Source organism: Microtus pennsylvanicus, chromosome 11 (genome assembly GCF_037038515.1).
Source record: "Microtus pennsylvanicus isolate mMicPen1 chromosome 11, mMicPen1.hap1, whole genome shotgun sequence".
NCBI classification, from domain to species: domain Eukaryota; kingdom Metazoa; phylum Chordata; class Mammalia; order Rodentia; family Cricetidae; genus Microtus; species Microtus pennsylvanicus.
The window spans coordinates 9644794-9660118 of record NC_134589.1 but is presented as its reverse complement, the minus strand read 5'-3'; the positions used below and the strand labels follow the sequence as shown (position 1 = coordinate 9660118).

General features: G+C 51.2%; 1 protein-coding gene across 8 annotated transcripts in view; it reads right to left on the bottom strand.

Moving 5' to 3' along the window:
• Tmem94 (transmembrane protein 94) overlaps positions 1 to 15325 on the bottom strand; it is a 35954-nt gene that overhangs the window by 15492 nt on the left and 5137 nt on the right. For 5 of the 8 annotated variants that reach the window (XM_075990091.1, XM_075990086.1, XM_075990089.1 and 2 more), the window contains exon 2: positions 7208 to 7337. In XM_075990091.1, coding sequence (XP_075846206.1) covers positions 7208 to 7231 — 24 coding nt within the window. In that variant the 5' untranslated portion in view covers positions 7232 to 7337. Of the gene's footprint in view, positions 1 to 4423; positions 5110 to 7207; positions 7338 to 15325 lie in introns of those variants that run through there. The other 3 variants (XM_075990085.1, XM_075990087.1, XM_075990084.1) reach the window with 2 other exon arrangements.

Below are 15325 nucleotides of genomic sequence, written 5' to 3'. Positions count from 1 at the left end.
ATGGGTCCCCGGGACCCAGCTCATGTTGTCAGGCTGATGGCAGGCACGTTTCTCCACTGAGCCGTTTCTGCAGCCTCCTCTCCTCTACTGCCACAGTCCTGCGCCTGCTCTGTGAGGCCTTAGGAGCCTGTGGCCTCCCAGCCTCTCCCTGCTCTTCCTTCTGCAGCCCTTGCTCCTTCAGCTCACGTGCAAAGGGACGCGTACTTCCTGACCAAGGACATACTTGCCACCAGGCAACTCTTGCTTCTTCAAGATAGCTCAAATATCATCTCCCATGGGAAGGACAAACAGTTCCCAAAAGCCCAGAGCTGCTCTTCATGTCTGTGGTCTAAGGGCATCGGGGCAACCTGGCTCTCAGCTGGTACCTTATGGAACTGATTCTGGATTTGCATGTCTGGCTCTCTCACTGTACCTTAAATTCCTTGAATTTGGTATAGTATTTGGTACAGAATTGAAGAGGAATTCTCCTGTTCCCACAAGCCCTCCCCACTGAACCACAACAGACAATACTAGACACACACAAACTCAGTGAATGAGTTGAATGGTTGAGCACAGAAATAGCTTCAACGATCCCAATGGCACCTTAGTTAGGGGACGTCAAACAAAGCCTGCAGTGGTACCTGCAGCTTTCAAAGACATGCCAGCTGGGTGGTGGCACATGCCTTTAATCCCAGAATTCAGGAGGCAGAGGCAGGCAGATCTCTGTGAGTTTGATGATAGCCTGGTCTACACTGTAAGTTCCAGGACAGCTACAGCTACACAGAGAAACCCTGTCTTAAAAGAAAAAAAGAAGAAGAAAGAAAAAAAAGACCAGGTGATGGTGGCACATGCTGTTAACCCCAGCACTGGGGAGGCAGAGTGGGTTCCAAGACAGGCTCCAAAGCTACAGAGAAACTGTATCTCAAGAAACCAAAAATGAAGAAGGAGGAAGAGGAGGAGGAGGAGCCTGTCTGGATACCATCCTGACCCCACTGACCAAAACTTAAAATTTTAAAATTTCTGGGATGAAGCTGATGTCAGGGTGAATTCAGTGGACAGATCTCCAACTGTAAAATACAAGGCAATGGGACCAAGAAACAGAGTTCTGAAGGGGCAGCAAGTTTTCCCCAGAGGCCACCTGAAGAGCTTCCACCAGGAAAAGTCCAAGCAAAAGCAGCAAACTCTTGGCCCGAGATACCTCAAGACTGTCTACTGAGAACGAAGGGCTGTGGGGACCCTCTGACTCCTTGTCCTACCTCGCCACTCCAATGGCCCCATTTCTGTCCTCTGCAGGGACCTGTTCTGGCTTTGCCTATGGCAGGCCACTCTGCATTTCTCTTTCCTGACTAGTTCCAAATGTATCCCCTGGCTTTCTCCTTGGCCATTTGGCTTTGGTGGGACACACACCTCCATGACCCTAAGGGCCTGCCAGGCCTGAGGGGCAAGGGCCCAGTGCCACACACCTTGAATTGTAGGTACACATAGAATCCCCAGTGTCTACCTCACCACTGGCCACCCCAGTTTTCCAGGGTGCATTCACCCCAAGAGTCTCAGTTTCTTTTTTGTTTGTTTGTTTGTGATAGTGTTTCTCTGTATAGCCCTGCCTGGCTGTCCTGGAATTCTCTCTGTGGACCAGCTTGGTCTGGAACTCATAAGGGATGTGCCTGCCTCTACCCCCAATTGCTGGGATTAAAGGTGTGTGCCACCACTGCCTGGCAACTGTTAGCTCCTTTGCCTGAAGCCAGGAGGATCTTGACCCTCCAGAGCCCAGGGTCCAAATCAAGCATTCAGTGCAGCTAGGATCCATTATACAACTTCCCAGAAGGGCAGAGGCCTTCTTGGGGGCTCTAGATAAGAAAGACAAAGGGCTCCAAAGGGCAGGCTGGGCCTGTTCTTCCCTGTTGAAGGAAGGAAAAGGACCTGGGGCCAGAGTAAGAGGCCTGTGCCCCCAGCATCTTCCCTCACACTAGCCTCTCCTCTTGGACTCCGTCTTCTCCTGGCTTCCTCTCCACAGCTGGATACAAGAGTTCCTGGACAGGACAGGATTCATAGACCATACCTCTAAAACAGAGGAGGGAGAGAGGACCACTGCGAGAGGTAAGGGCTGCATGCCCAAGAGATGGGACGAGCAGTAAAAGGGTCCAGGAGACGTGCACAGGCTGTAAGGTAACATGGGAAGCTGCTGGACCTCAAGCTAGGACCTTCTGCCCAAGAAGGAGCAGTTCCCTGCAGGACTGAGAGAAGTCTATGAGAAGCCAGGGAACCAGAAAGACGTCCCTCCTCTAGCCAAGCCTGCAGAGCGCTCACTGACTCCTGGGTTACACTGTTACCACCCAGACATCTCCTGCCTCCTTCTCTGCAGCCCCGAGCCCAGGATCGCCCGCCTCGCCATCACTTGCTTTCCCTGTCCCAGGTACTCTGCTCTTCTCCGGGGGAGAGAGGCATGGTCAGAAGGTGACAGATGCTCCGTGGACAGGACACCTGCAGAGCTGCCTGCACGCATCTGCCCATCTGCCCCCCGCATGTTGTGTCTGGCCGGGGGCACCAACTCCAGACAGGGGATTAAAGACAGTGCAGCAGAGGGAAAATAAGCTATTCTGTAATTACATGCTGCCCAAAGGAAGTGCCTGCCCACACAGGCTGGACAGTCTGTGGTGAGGACTGGGCCTTCTGAGCCAGCCTACTCTCTGCAGGGTTCAACCATGCTGATCCAACTCCTAATCCTGTTCTGTGGAAGGAGGGCTAGTGTTCAGGGTCAGATCACTGCTACCCTCATTGCCTGAGCTTTCCCCAGGTGGCAGAAGATCCAGAGGGAAGGGGCTCAGTGGAAAACCATCGTACTTAGGAGGAGCAGGACCGGTTGGTAGGGAACAGGCAGAGTGACACGGAGCACTCCGTGTTGCTGGGCGCCTTGAGAGACGCAGCTAGTTCCTATTATCTGGATAAATAAACTAAGTCAGCACAGGCAAAGGCCTGCTTCTCTTTACCTACTGAGGTCAAGAAAGGTGAGGAACATTTTGATGTGCCTTAAGTTTCCAAGGCTAACGAGAGATTTCTCCTCTTTCTCTGATGCTAAAAACTCACCCCTTCCCTGGCACTGGCACCCCTAGACGGACTTGTGGGGCCAGGAGGGACCAGGACAGAAGGGCGCTGAAGTCATTCAGGCAGAGCCAGCCCTTCCCACTATTGTCAGCGCTCACACTCAGCCAGAGCGAAGAGGAAACAACTTGACTCAGAAAGGCAGCTGCTGTCGTTTGGTTGGGTTCTGTTTTGCTGGGTTTTTTTGAGACAGGGTCTCACTATGTAATCCTAGCCGACCTGGAACCCACTACGTAGACCAGGCTGACCTCAAAGTCAGAGATCTGCCTGCCTCTGCCTCCTAAGCGCTGAGATTTGCCCACCATGCTGGGCAAAAAGGAAGTCTTGACTTGGGAGGCTGGATGCCCTCGCCAGCTGGGCTGGTTCTCTCTGTTCCACCACTGAGGAGGAGCACCAGCAGGACCGGACATTTGTGGGGAACAACGAGGGCAAAATGACTGGCAGTCGCCAGCAGTAATCTAACACTGAGCGGGACCCCACTGCCAAGGTGTATAACTCAGCGTCCAATAGCTGGTATACCTACCTCAGCAAGGAGCCCCAGCCCCCGGCCCCCAGCACCTAGCCCATGTCCCTGTCGGGCACTTCTGAGGCTCGCTCCTCTTTTCTTCCTACTCCACCTGCTTCAGAAGCAGCAAAATTATGGCTATACATTCAGGAAGGCAGGTTACAAAATAAACTTTGACTGGTTGCCTTGACAACAGACGGCCACCAGTTATAATCAGCTGGGTCCCCTCGCCAGTCACCCCATCAGAGCTGCTGTAGTCAGCACAGACGGAGAGGAATCCCTCTGAGTTTGGCTGGCACAGCTGGGCTCATCTGCAGCTGGCACATCTGGGCTCGTCTGCAGCCTGGCTGGCCAGAGGCAGGGCAGCACCGCTTACTCCTCTTCCTTCCTCGTAGACTCACGCAGACCCCAGCATTTCCACCCACCTGCTTCTGCATCTTCAGCAGCCACCGAAACCCAGGAACTATCCCAGCCCTGACTCCTGACTCGGTTACCTGAGTGATCCAGCAGGGGAAAGTCCCCTCATTATAGAGAAGGAATGGAAGCCAGGCCCCGGGCTTTTGTCACCTGTACATGGAGCTTTGGGACCCTGCATCCTTTCCCCTCTGGGAAACTCAGTCCCCAAGGCTGCTCTGGATAACTTGAAAACCTGGCTAGCCATTCCAAGACACACTAGCTTTTCGGTTCTCAGTCCCAATCTCCTTCCAAAGCCCTGCTTAACCCAGGCTCATCCTGCCCTGCAGCATCTTCAGGACTCCTTTGGCAACCATAACCCAAAGACACCCTGGTAAGCAGGGCAGGAGGCAGTAGGAGCTGGGGAAGCCAAGCTGGCATACTCACCGTGCTGTGCTTGCCCTGGTGGGGCATCCATAGCTCTGTCTGCTTGAAGAGCATGGGGCAGAGCCTGAGGGACAAGCAGTCAGGTATGGTCACTCCCAACACCACCCTCGAGGAGAGAAGGAGACGCAGAACAGAACCAGAGAGTGAGAGACTGTGTGAGCGAGAAGAGGGGAGAGGGCCGGACCGTGTGTGAGTGAGAGGCCGGTGCTGCAGAGAATTGGGCGCAGTGGAGCGGAGCTTCAATCTGCTGATTAATTCAGCCTATTTCCAGTCACGCTGCAGATTCAGGGAGGGAGGAGGAGGCAGCAGGCAGCAACAGCAGCCCAGAGAGGGAGGGAGGCAGAGAGGGAGGGAGGGAGGAGGGAGGGAAGAAGGAGGGTGAAGAAAGGAGGGCTGAGAGGCCAAAGTTGGTCCCTGATCTGCCTGATGTCCAAGAGTCCAGTGCAGGGTGAGCACAGAGGGGAGATCCAGCTAGAGGACATCCAGACGGACAGAGGGATATTTGGACAAACGAAGGGAGCTGTCAAAGGCCTGGAGCCCCCAGGGCAAATGCTGGCATCCAGGAGTACCCTGGGGAACAGATTCTGAATCTCCTGCCGGACTACCTGTCCACCACCCCTAGGTCACTAGTCAGCATCCCACTGTGGCTGAGCTCCCTGCCTCTCGGAGAGCGGAGAGCGGAGCCCAGGCAACAGCAGACCTCCACCGTGAGAGCTGCAGGGAGGAGGGGAGAGAACCGGGGGTTTTATTAATAGCAGCACATCCTGCAGCAAGGAGGGGTGGCCAGCAGGGATTCCTGCAGAGACTTCTAGGAGTCTGGAGGAAGAGACCAGTAGCAGAGGGAGAGAGCAGGCCATCTAAAAGGGCTTCTTAGGATTTTAACGCCCTCCCTCCAGGAGATCTAGAGATCCCACAAGTCACTGACCCACAAAGGGAAGCATTATATTTAGGCACAGTAGAGACCAGGGCTGCCTGGGTACACCGTGATCTCTTTTTGGTTTGATTTTTGTATATTTGTTTGTTTGAGACAGAGTCTCTCTGTATAGCGCTGGCTGTCCTGAAATTCAGTGTGTATGTAGACCAGGTTGGCCTCGAACTCAAGTGATCTGCCTGCCTTTGTCTCCTGAGTGCTCAGGCTAAAGGCATGTGCCACCAGGCCCAGGTACAGGCAAAAAGGCTCCCAGGCTGCACTTTAAGCCTGGCCCAAGTGACGCTGGTCCCTAGTTTGACATAAAAGAAATCAACACAGGCACTCTGGGTAAAGGAGAGGTAAGACACATTCCTCTGCTAATGGATAGGCCATCTTCAGCATGGTGACACAACGCCCCAGGGAGTGAGGACAGCCTAATGGGTCCCTTGGCTGGAGAGCAGGCTGGAGGCTGAGCGTGCTTCTCCAGGGCCCTCTGTCTCCTAGACTACACCCTCTCCAGCTGCTGAGAGGAAAGAGAACACCTCCCAGCACAAGCCGGCCTCTCCCCTCCCCCTCACTGGCCTATGTACCTCCCTGTGGGGCCCCTGCCAAACAGTAGAATGGGGACAGAAAGGAGGGGCTGGGCAGTCCAGAGGTTAAGGGCAGGAAGTCTTTGCCGGGAGCAGGAAAGAGGGATGGGCGGGGTCAGCCTCTGTACCAGTCTCTGTGAGGACAGAACCAGGCAGCAAAGCTCCCCCTGCTCCAGGGCACACCTCAGAGCGCACAGGGTGCTATGCAACATGGTCCTTTCCCTTCTCACCCACTCCTGCACTGCCTGCTCAAAGGCAGGAGAACAGCCCTGATAGCTCAGAAACAGGGCTCAAGCTGGCATGGCCACAGTTCATCCTCCATGTGCTTCCAGACAGGCTGGGAACCGGTGGGTCCGAAAGAGAGGGGACCAGGTGCTAAAAGCCATCCAGGGACAGGCAAACCAGTCCTGGACTAAGGCGCTGGCTATAGTCAACCTGAGGAGCAACTGTCACCATGCAAACTCCCCTTAATCCTTCTTCTCCAAGAAGCCATCTGAGATACCTGGGCAGTATTATCATTAGAGTTCATCTTTGGAGTCCAGCGTGTTATTGAAGAGATCCTTTTGGGGCTGGCAAGACTGCTTAGTGGGTAAAGCACTGGCGGGGGCAGTCTTTGCCACAGGAGGAGACTATTCTAAATCTACTTCCATCCAGAGACAGCGAGAGCGCCTGAAGGCAGGGCCAGTCTTCCCTGCCTGAACTACTCAGGCCTGGGGACTTTCGATGGACACTGGCCTCTGAGAGGAGGCCTCACCCAGTTGCCAAACTCACTCTGTAGTCCAGGCATGCCCCAAATTCGCAATTCTCCTGCCTCAGCCTCTACAGTAAGTGACAATACAGACCCGCACCACCAGGCCCAGCTCAGTCCTGTTGATTAGCACGCAGCTGTGTTTGAAATCTGATGAGGTGCTTGTCCCTAACCACAGACAGGGTGCCCAGCAGTCCTCAACATGGCCAGGCAGGTTGGGGCACAGCCCTAGCACAGTGCAAACAAACCAAATTACACAGCTCTGGGCAAAGCTGGCTTGGGATCAAACCCAATCAGAAAGCCTGCTGTCATGCAGCCATGTTAGCCGGGCTCCCCTTAACCTGTATTCATCGCAGCCTGGCAATAGTGACCTCTGAGGAGGGGTCACAGTTATATCCCCCACAGGCCTCACGACACCCCCTTTGCTCACACTCAGTGTAAAACCTCGAGCTGGAGATCTCTCAGGAAACCCAGGGGAGGGGAACCCAATAGAGATACCCCCCACGACAGACACACAGCAAGAGAGCAGGGCCCACCAGATGCTTCTCCTTCAGGTCCATGGGCACAGGGTGCTTCAGACATGCCCAGATGAACACAGTCACACCTGGAAGGAAGCTTCCTCCCCAACATGGACAAACCCCGCTGAGTCTGCCACAGTCACAGCATCTGGGGAAAAAAGAGGAAAGAAATCCCGTAAATAAGGTCACAAGGTCACAGGACTTGGAGACTGTTGTGTGAAAGGATGCCCTCAACTAAGCCTGACCAGCAGCACCCTGCTGGCCTGGCCCTCTGGTGGCGTCCTTCAGGAGTCAGCCCTGGATGAGGCCCACTCCTGGGGGGGTCCCTGGAGGAGCCCCAGCTAATCAGCCACCTCACAACTAGGGTTGAAGACAGCGGTAAAGTCATCTGGAATCTACCACAAGCCAAGTCATCAGGGACATCGGGAGGGAGGCCGGAAAGAGACCGGGCGGAAGCAGGCACACGATGCTCTCTGGGCTGAGCAGGTGCCACACTTGCCAGCACATGCATGCCCACGGGTCTTCTGAGCCTCTTGTGTGGGTGACAGAAGTGCTAGACAGGCACTTTGGGCAGAGGTCGGCCAGGATGAGCAAGCCAATCTGACAACAGTGTGACAAAATCCAGCTAGGTGCCTGGACGACGAAACCAGCCCAAGGGCTGGAATGCAGCCGTGTCAGAACAAGGCGCTTAGCAGGGGCCATAGCCTGGGTTGGATCTCAGCATCCCTCCTGCTTCAAAAACAGAGACATGTGACCCTGACACCAGTCCCACCTGCCCCACCTGCCCCACCTGAGCCCTGATCCTCACCCTTCCGTCCTGGCAGCCAACACAACTTTCACAATCTCAGCTCAGGGCATGTTCTCAGTAAGAAGTGACACTGAGTGATCTGGCCCGGTGCCAGAGGCCTCCTCTCGGAGAAGCGCTAACCTGCTGATGAGGGCAGTTCTCCAGGGCCACGGCCAACCTCATTACGAGGAATCAGAGGCCTCGGAGAGCTGACCCATAAAAGAGCTGTCGAGAAACAATTAAAAATCTATGTCCAGAGGGCCAGCCAGGAAACTTGGATTGGAAGCCACCAACTCCACTCCCAAATCCCACCCAGTTCCTCCGAGCGGCACCCATGTTGATGTCACCTGCCAGGATGCCAAGTTTCTCCCTACCCCTTCCTTTCAGCCAGGACCTTCAATCAAAGCTGAGACACCCCCTCAGGGTCAGAGACAGTGACGCTGGCAGTGGCCTTGCAAAGCGGTGACATTCAGTCTTTGGCAGCCAACTGAAATGGAATCCTGAGAGGCCAAATCACTCCTCCCCAAGGCCACTCTGACCAAGTGGCCTGAGCCTTGTTTACAGCTATGGCTGAGGTCCCCATGACACCCCATCCCAGCAGGGGCTGAATAAGGTTTTCACCACACAGGGAAAGGAACCAGGGTCCAATCCAAGGGGATTGTTCCTACTAACGTCTTCTGCCAACACAACCAGAGGGAAATGACTGTGGCCAGCTGGAACCACAGCAGTGCAGAGGGCAGCCAGGAACATGACATTTTTCTAAGAGTCTCTGTATTCCCATCATTCCATACATGGGATTCTGGGAGAGGACTGTTCTTAACATCTGACCTGAAATCAGGAGCAGAACCCTTAAAGGGCCAGCTCTGCCTATATCTCACTGCAAAAAGCAGACGCTTCACAGATAAATGAACACCTGTGGGTTCAAATCTCAGCTCCAAAGTGTATCAGATACTGAAGGATCTTGGTAAATTATTATCTGTCCTTTTCGGCTTCTGCTCCTTGTCCTTAGGATGGATGTGGCAACACCTGTTTCACAGCAGTGCCATGAGAATTATGAAAAATAGCATATGTGCTGGGCTTGGTACAGTATTTGGTGCTCAATAAACCATAGTAGCCATTACTATGATGAACAACAAGAAATGACAATTAAGTTCATCCAGGTCAAGAATAAGAAACAGGCTGGGCAGTGTTGGCGCACGCCTTTAATCCCAGCACTTGGGAGGCAGAGGCAGTTGAATCCCTGTGAGTTCGAGGCCAGCCTGGTGTAGAAGAGCTAGTTCCTGGACAGCTAGGACTGTTACACAGAGAAACCCTGTTTTGAAAACCAAAAAGAAAGAAAGAAAGAAAGAAAGAAAGAAAAAAAGAAAGAAAGAAAGAAAGAAAGAGGACTCAAGGGGCTGGAGAGATGGCTCAGAGGTAAAGAGCATTGGTTACTCTTCCAGAGATCCTGAGTTTAATTCCTAGCAACCACATGGTGGCTCACAACCATCTGTAATGAGATCTGGTGCCTTCTTCTGGCCTGCAGGCATATATACAGGCAGAACGGTATATACATAAAAAATAAATAGGGCTGGAGAAATGGCTCAGAGGTTAAGAGCACTGCCTGTTCTTCCAAAGGTCCTGAGTTCAATTCCCAGCAACCACATGGTGGCTCACAACCATCTGTAATGATATCTGGTGCCCTCTTCTGGCCTGCAGGCATTTACACAGACAGAATATTGTATACATAATAAATAAATAAATATTCAAAAAAAATAAATAAATCTTTAAAAAAAGAAAAAAAAAGAAAAAGGAATAAGGACTCAAGCTGGCAAGCCTAAGTCTGGGCGGTGGGACCCACATGGTAGAAGTCCCTTGACCTCCGTGTGTACACAGTGGAAGCAGAAGGTATAGAGATTGAGATGAAAAGTCTCCGTGCACACCAACAGACAAAAATTATCACAGAAAAACCACAACAGGTCAAAATGTGGAGAGCAAGTGCCCCGACATATCCCCTGACACAGCTCCCGCACCCAGTGCTCAGGGATCATAGCAAAACAGGATGTGGAAGACCGTAACAGTCACGGGAGCAGGAAGCTTGCTGCGAGATTTCATCTCCTGGACATGTCAGGGAAGCTGCACCCATCGAGTCTCACTAACATGACTGCCTACACAAGACCTGAGCAAGGACGCCCGCAACACACATGCCAACAAGGAAGGGGGAAATCTCATGGGGCCCCAACTCTAGAACTGCAGGCAACCAAGGGTTACCGCATGTGGGAGAAATAGACTTTCCCAGGGAAGAGCCTCCAAACTGGTTACCCAATACCAAACAGCCCTTAAATTATATACGTACAAGTAACAAACATCATAGGGACTGAGCAGGTTGTACTTAAATACTTAGGAATATATAGTCATTTCTCTCTCTCTCCCTCTCCCTCTCTCTGTGTTTGTGTGTGAAACAATTTAAAAAATAGAGACCTTGCCGGGCGATGGTGGCGCACGCCTTTAATCCCAGCATTTGGGAGGCAGAGGCAGGCGGATCTCTGTGAGTTCGAGACCAGTCTGGTCTACAGAGCTAGTTCCAGAACAGGCTCCAAAGCCACAGAGAAACCCTGTCTCGAAAAACCAAAAAAAAAAAAAAAAAAAAATAGAGACCTTGTCAGGTATGGTGGCTCATGCCTTTAAGTTAAAATCCAGCACTTGGGAGACGGAGTCAAATGGGTCTCTATGAATTTAAGGACAGTCTGGTGGACATGGTGAGTCCTAGGACTGCCAGGGCTACGCAGTGACATCCTGTCTCAAACAAAATAAAACAAAACACACACACACAAAGAAGCCATGAATTTCAGAGAGAACGGGGCATGGGATGCATAGGAAGAGCTGGAAAGAGGAATGGGAAGGGGAAAAATGATGTATTTAGATTTTAATTTTTAAAAAAATGTTAAAGGAAGACCGCTTCTGTTTACAGAATAAATAATACAGTCTCCAGAAAACGGTATGAAGTCTGCAAGCATGAGGTTGTAAGGTTAAAATACAAATATAAATTATATTTCTTATGCCAGCCAGACGGTTCCGTAGGTGGAAGGCCCTTGCTGCCAAGCCCAATGAGCTGAGTGCAGTGCCTGGCACCCACATGTAAAAAGGGAGAACAGACTCCTGCAAGCTGTCCTCCGACTTCACACACGTGAAACGGCACGTGCACGCGCACACACACAAATAGAGAAATGCAGAGGCCAGAGAGATGGCTCAGCGGTTTAAAGCCCTTGTTGCTCTTGCAGAGGACCATGGTTCAATACATGGTGGCTCACAAGCCCCTGTCACTGCAGTTCCAGAGGAACAAACTCCTTCTGCCCTCTGTGGGCACTGGCAAGCATGTGGTGCACAAACCTACATTCAGGCGCATTAAGCACATGAATAAATCCGTTTAAATTAGTCGGACTGACTTCATGTATATAGGTGTTTTTTCTGCATGTATGTATGTGTATTATCTGCGTGCCCCGTGCACACTCAGAGGTCAGAAAAGGGCATCAGATTCTCTGGGCTGGAGTTGGGGATGATTGGGAGCCACTGTGTGGGTGCTGGGAACCAGACTCTCTGGAAGAGCAACAAGTGCTCTTAACCATGAAGCCATTTCTTTAGTCCCAAATATTTTATAAAACAAAAACCAGAGGCCGGGCGATGGTGGCGCACGCCTTTAATCCCAGCACTTGGGAGGCAGAGGCAGGTGGATCTCTGTGAGTTCAAGACCAGCCTGGTCTACAGAGCTAGTTCCAGGACAGGCTCCAAAGCCACAGCGAAACCCTGTCTAGAAAAACCAAAAAAAAAAAAAAAAAAAAAAAAAAACCAAAAAAAAAAAAAAACAGAGCCGGGTGGTGACTTTAATCCCAGCACTCAGGAGGCAGAGGCAAGAGGATCTCTGTGAGTTCAAGGCCAGCCTGGTCCACAAGAGCTAGGTCCAAGACAGGCTCTAAAGCTACAGAGAAACCCTGTCTTGAAAAACAAACAAACAAACAAAAAACAAACAAGAGCAATAAAGCAGACAAGGCTGGAGGAATGGCTCAGAAGACAAAGTGCTTTCCATGTAAGTGTGGGTGCTGGAGTCTCGATGCCCACAACACGGCAACCTACCTTCAGCATTTGGAAGGCAGAGAAAGTGAAGTCAGAACAAGCTGACTACCTCGACTAGCCAAACAGCCACACTTTCAGTTTCGTGAGAAGGTCCACCTCTCTCCAATATACAAGATGAAAAGCAGACGGGGGAAACACATCAGCTCTGACACACACACACATGAATATGAATACACACATGCTGCCATACATATGAGAAACACGCATACATACACATACATGTGCAGAAAGAAAAGTTACCCTTAGTTTTATTCACAATAGCCCAAACCAGCGGCAGTTCAAGTGTCCATTCACAAGAGAATGGGTGAACAAACTCAGTCTCCCGATGCAGTGGAACCACCGGGAGATAAGGTGAACGGTAGGACCGATAATACAACCATCTAACTGGATCTCCAAATGGTTGCTGCGAGACATAAGCCAGGCACAAAACAGCTCCCAGTATATGATTCCATGAGCCCAGGAGCCAAAAGCAAAGCTTCCCTCTTCTTCAGTGATTATCTTGGGATTGTATTCCAGCAACAGAAAGCTGACCACCATGCTCCACTCCTTATGCCTCACAAAAGAGGGTAAGAGGCTGGAGAGACGGCTCAGTGGTTAAGAGCCCTGGCTGCTCTTCCAGAGGTCCTGAGTTCAGTTCCCAGTGCCACATGGTGGCTCACAACCATCTGTAATGAGATCTTGTGTTCTTCTGGCCTGCAGGCATACATAATAAATAGATAAATAATAATAAATAAGACAAAACAAAAGAGGGTAAGGAATGATGACCTTCAAAGTGTAAGACGTAACGTCTCTTCCTGAGGAAAAGAGATTTGCTCTGCTTGCCTCAGTTTCTCAGGGTCTGGGACTGTCAGCGTATGCTACCGTACACAGAACGGCCTCAAACTCTTAGCCCTCTGTTCTCAGCCTCCCAAACAGCTGGGACTACAGGCATAAGCCACAGAGAAATGTATAACATAAACAGTTTGAGGGCTATTATAAAAACAGATAGCTAAGGGCTGGTGAGATGGCTCAGCCGATAAGGACACCTGCTGCCAAGCTAACCACCTGAGGACCTACGTGGTTGCAGGCAGCCAACTCCTCTGACTTCCACATCCACTGTGATTCTCATGAGCCTGCACAGATACACGCGCGCAGAAAGTCAGTAAATAATAAAACAATAAAAATGTAATTTTAAAAACAGCTATGATTCCGGTTGGCCCTGAAGTACTCAACAGGAATTTCCAAACAACAGGCGCTGCAGGGGCCTGAAGGTAGCAGGGGAGCGTGGGACACAGGACCAGGAAAGTCTCTCAGGAGAACTGAGGTGAGGCTAGGGCTGGGCAAGGGGCAACCCACACAGAAGCTACCCGTCTCAAGAGGGCACCAAGGAGAAAGGCGCACAGCCCTCTTGGGAGACAGCAGAAAGTGAAGAAGGTGAAGAGCCCCCACCCACACAGGAAAGGACTCAGACCAACATGGCCCCAAAGGCCAGGGCCGTGAGGCCGTGAGGAGTTGCTGACAGTTCCTCAGGAGACTCGAGTATTTAATAGTTAAAAAAACAAAAATGAGAGGGAGAAGGGGAAGACATGACATGCAGGAGAGTTAGGAGAAAATTATAATAATCTTGGTTTGCCACAACAAGTAGCTAAAAACGACTACATCAACCGCCATGGAAAGAAGGGATGGATGGTCCTCCTGCTGCCAAGCTCAGAACGGAGGCCAAAAAACAAGTACAGGTCCAAGGCTCAAGCTGAGGATGAGCTGGGAGCTGCCTGTCCTTCTAGACCCTTCTGATACAATCTGCATCAGGTAGGCTTGCACGGCGGCCTTGCTTAACACACCACAGTATTTGATGGGCCCATACTTAGTTAAGTACCTGAAACCGGAAGGAACTAACTGGTGTGTTAATGCCACGATGAACGGAAGGTCTCAACAGCAAGCTATCCGGCTTCATCCTTTGCATCCTAGTCAATATTTTTATCAATGGCTTGAAGAAGGAAACAGATGGTATGGTAATCAAATTCTTAGATAGCGTAACCCGGGGAAAAATATCAAAGACAGGATCCAAGGAGATCGCAACAGGTTGCAAAGACGAGCCAAATCCAATAGCTCAGTTTAACTGAAAAGAATAATATGCCCTCAGCTTGGGCTCAAAAACTATCATAAATGGCTTAGTCAAACACAATTCCAACACGTGAGCGTGCGCATGGCATTCAAAATTCATTATCTTTCGGCTAACAGTTAACAGACATGCCTTCTTCCCAGCAAGAAAGACATCTGATCTCTGCTTATACCAGAGCGTGTCTGGAATACCTCATTCAGTTGCACAACACACATGCATTGTTTTGTTTTGTTTTGTTTTGTTTTGAGACAGGGTACATAGTACTGGCCATCCTGGAACTCACTCTGTAGCCCAAACTGGTCTGAAACTCATAGAGATCCACCTACCTCCCAGTTGCTGGGATTCCAGGCCCGTGCCATCATTGCTGGCTATGATGGGAATGCATGACACAGGTGTGGAGGTCAGGGGACAGCTTGCAGGGGTTGATTCTATCTTCCGTCACATGGGGCCGGGACCTGAACTCAGGTGGCGGGGCTCGACAGAAAGGCTCCTCAACGGCTGACTTGTCTCAGCAGTCTCCGCAAAACAGAACACAGAGAGGGAAACTGAGAAGCTAGGTCCGGTGGTCTACGTCTGTAATCCCAGCACTCGCGAGCCTGCGGCAAGAGGATCTCCAAGAGTGCCACGACCTGTTCTACATAGCAAGGTTCAGGCCAGCCTGGGCTGCAGAGGGATGCCATAGCCAACAAGAGGGTAGAAAAGGAAGAGGAGGAGAATACAGCAGGCTTCTGGAGAGCAATAACCAGAAGGAGAAACTGACAGGAGAAACGCGAGAAGAGAAGGTGCTTATCCGACACCAAAAGCACACACGGGATGAAAAAGCTAGAGAAGAATGGTGCTATCTATGGCAGCAGGAGACAGTCTTGCTGTGAGAAGCCCCCCAGTAGGGACTAGGACCTCCAAGGGAAGGGAAACACCTATAAAATAAAGATTAGAGCCAGCTGTGGTGCCTCATGCCCACAACCCCAGCCTGGACTGCAAATGAAGACTTTTTCTTAACATGTGAACGTGCGCGCAAACACACACACACACACACACACACACACACACACACACGCATACAAAACTAGAACAAACAAAAGCAGTATGAGAAATATTTTTCTATGTGATTAGGATTGCTTAACCTGATACAGTGGTA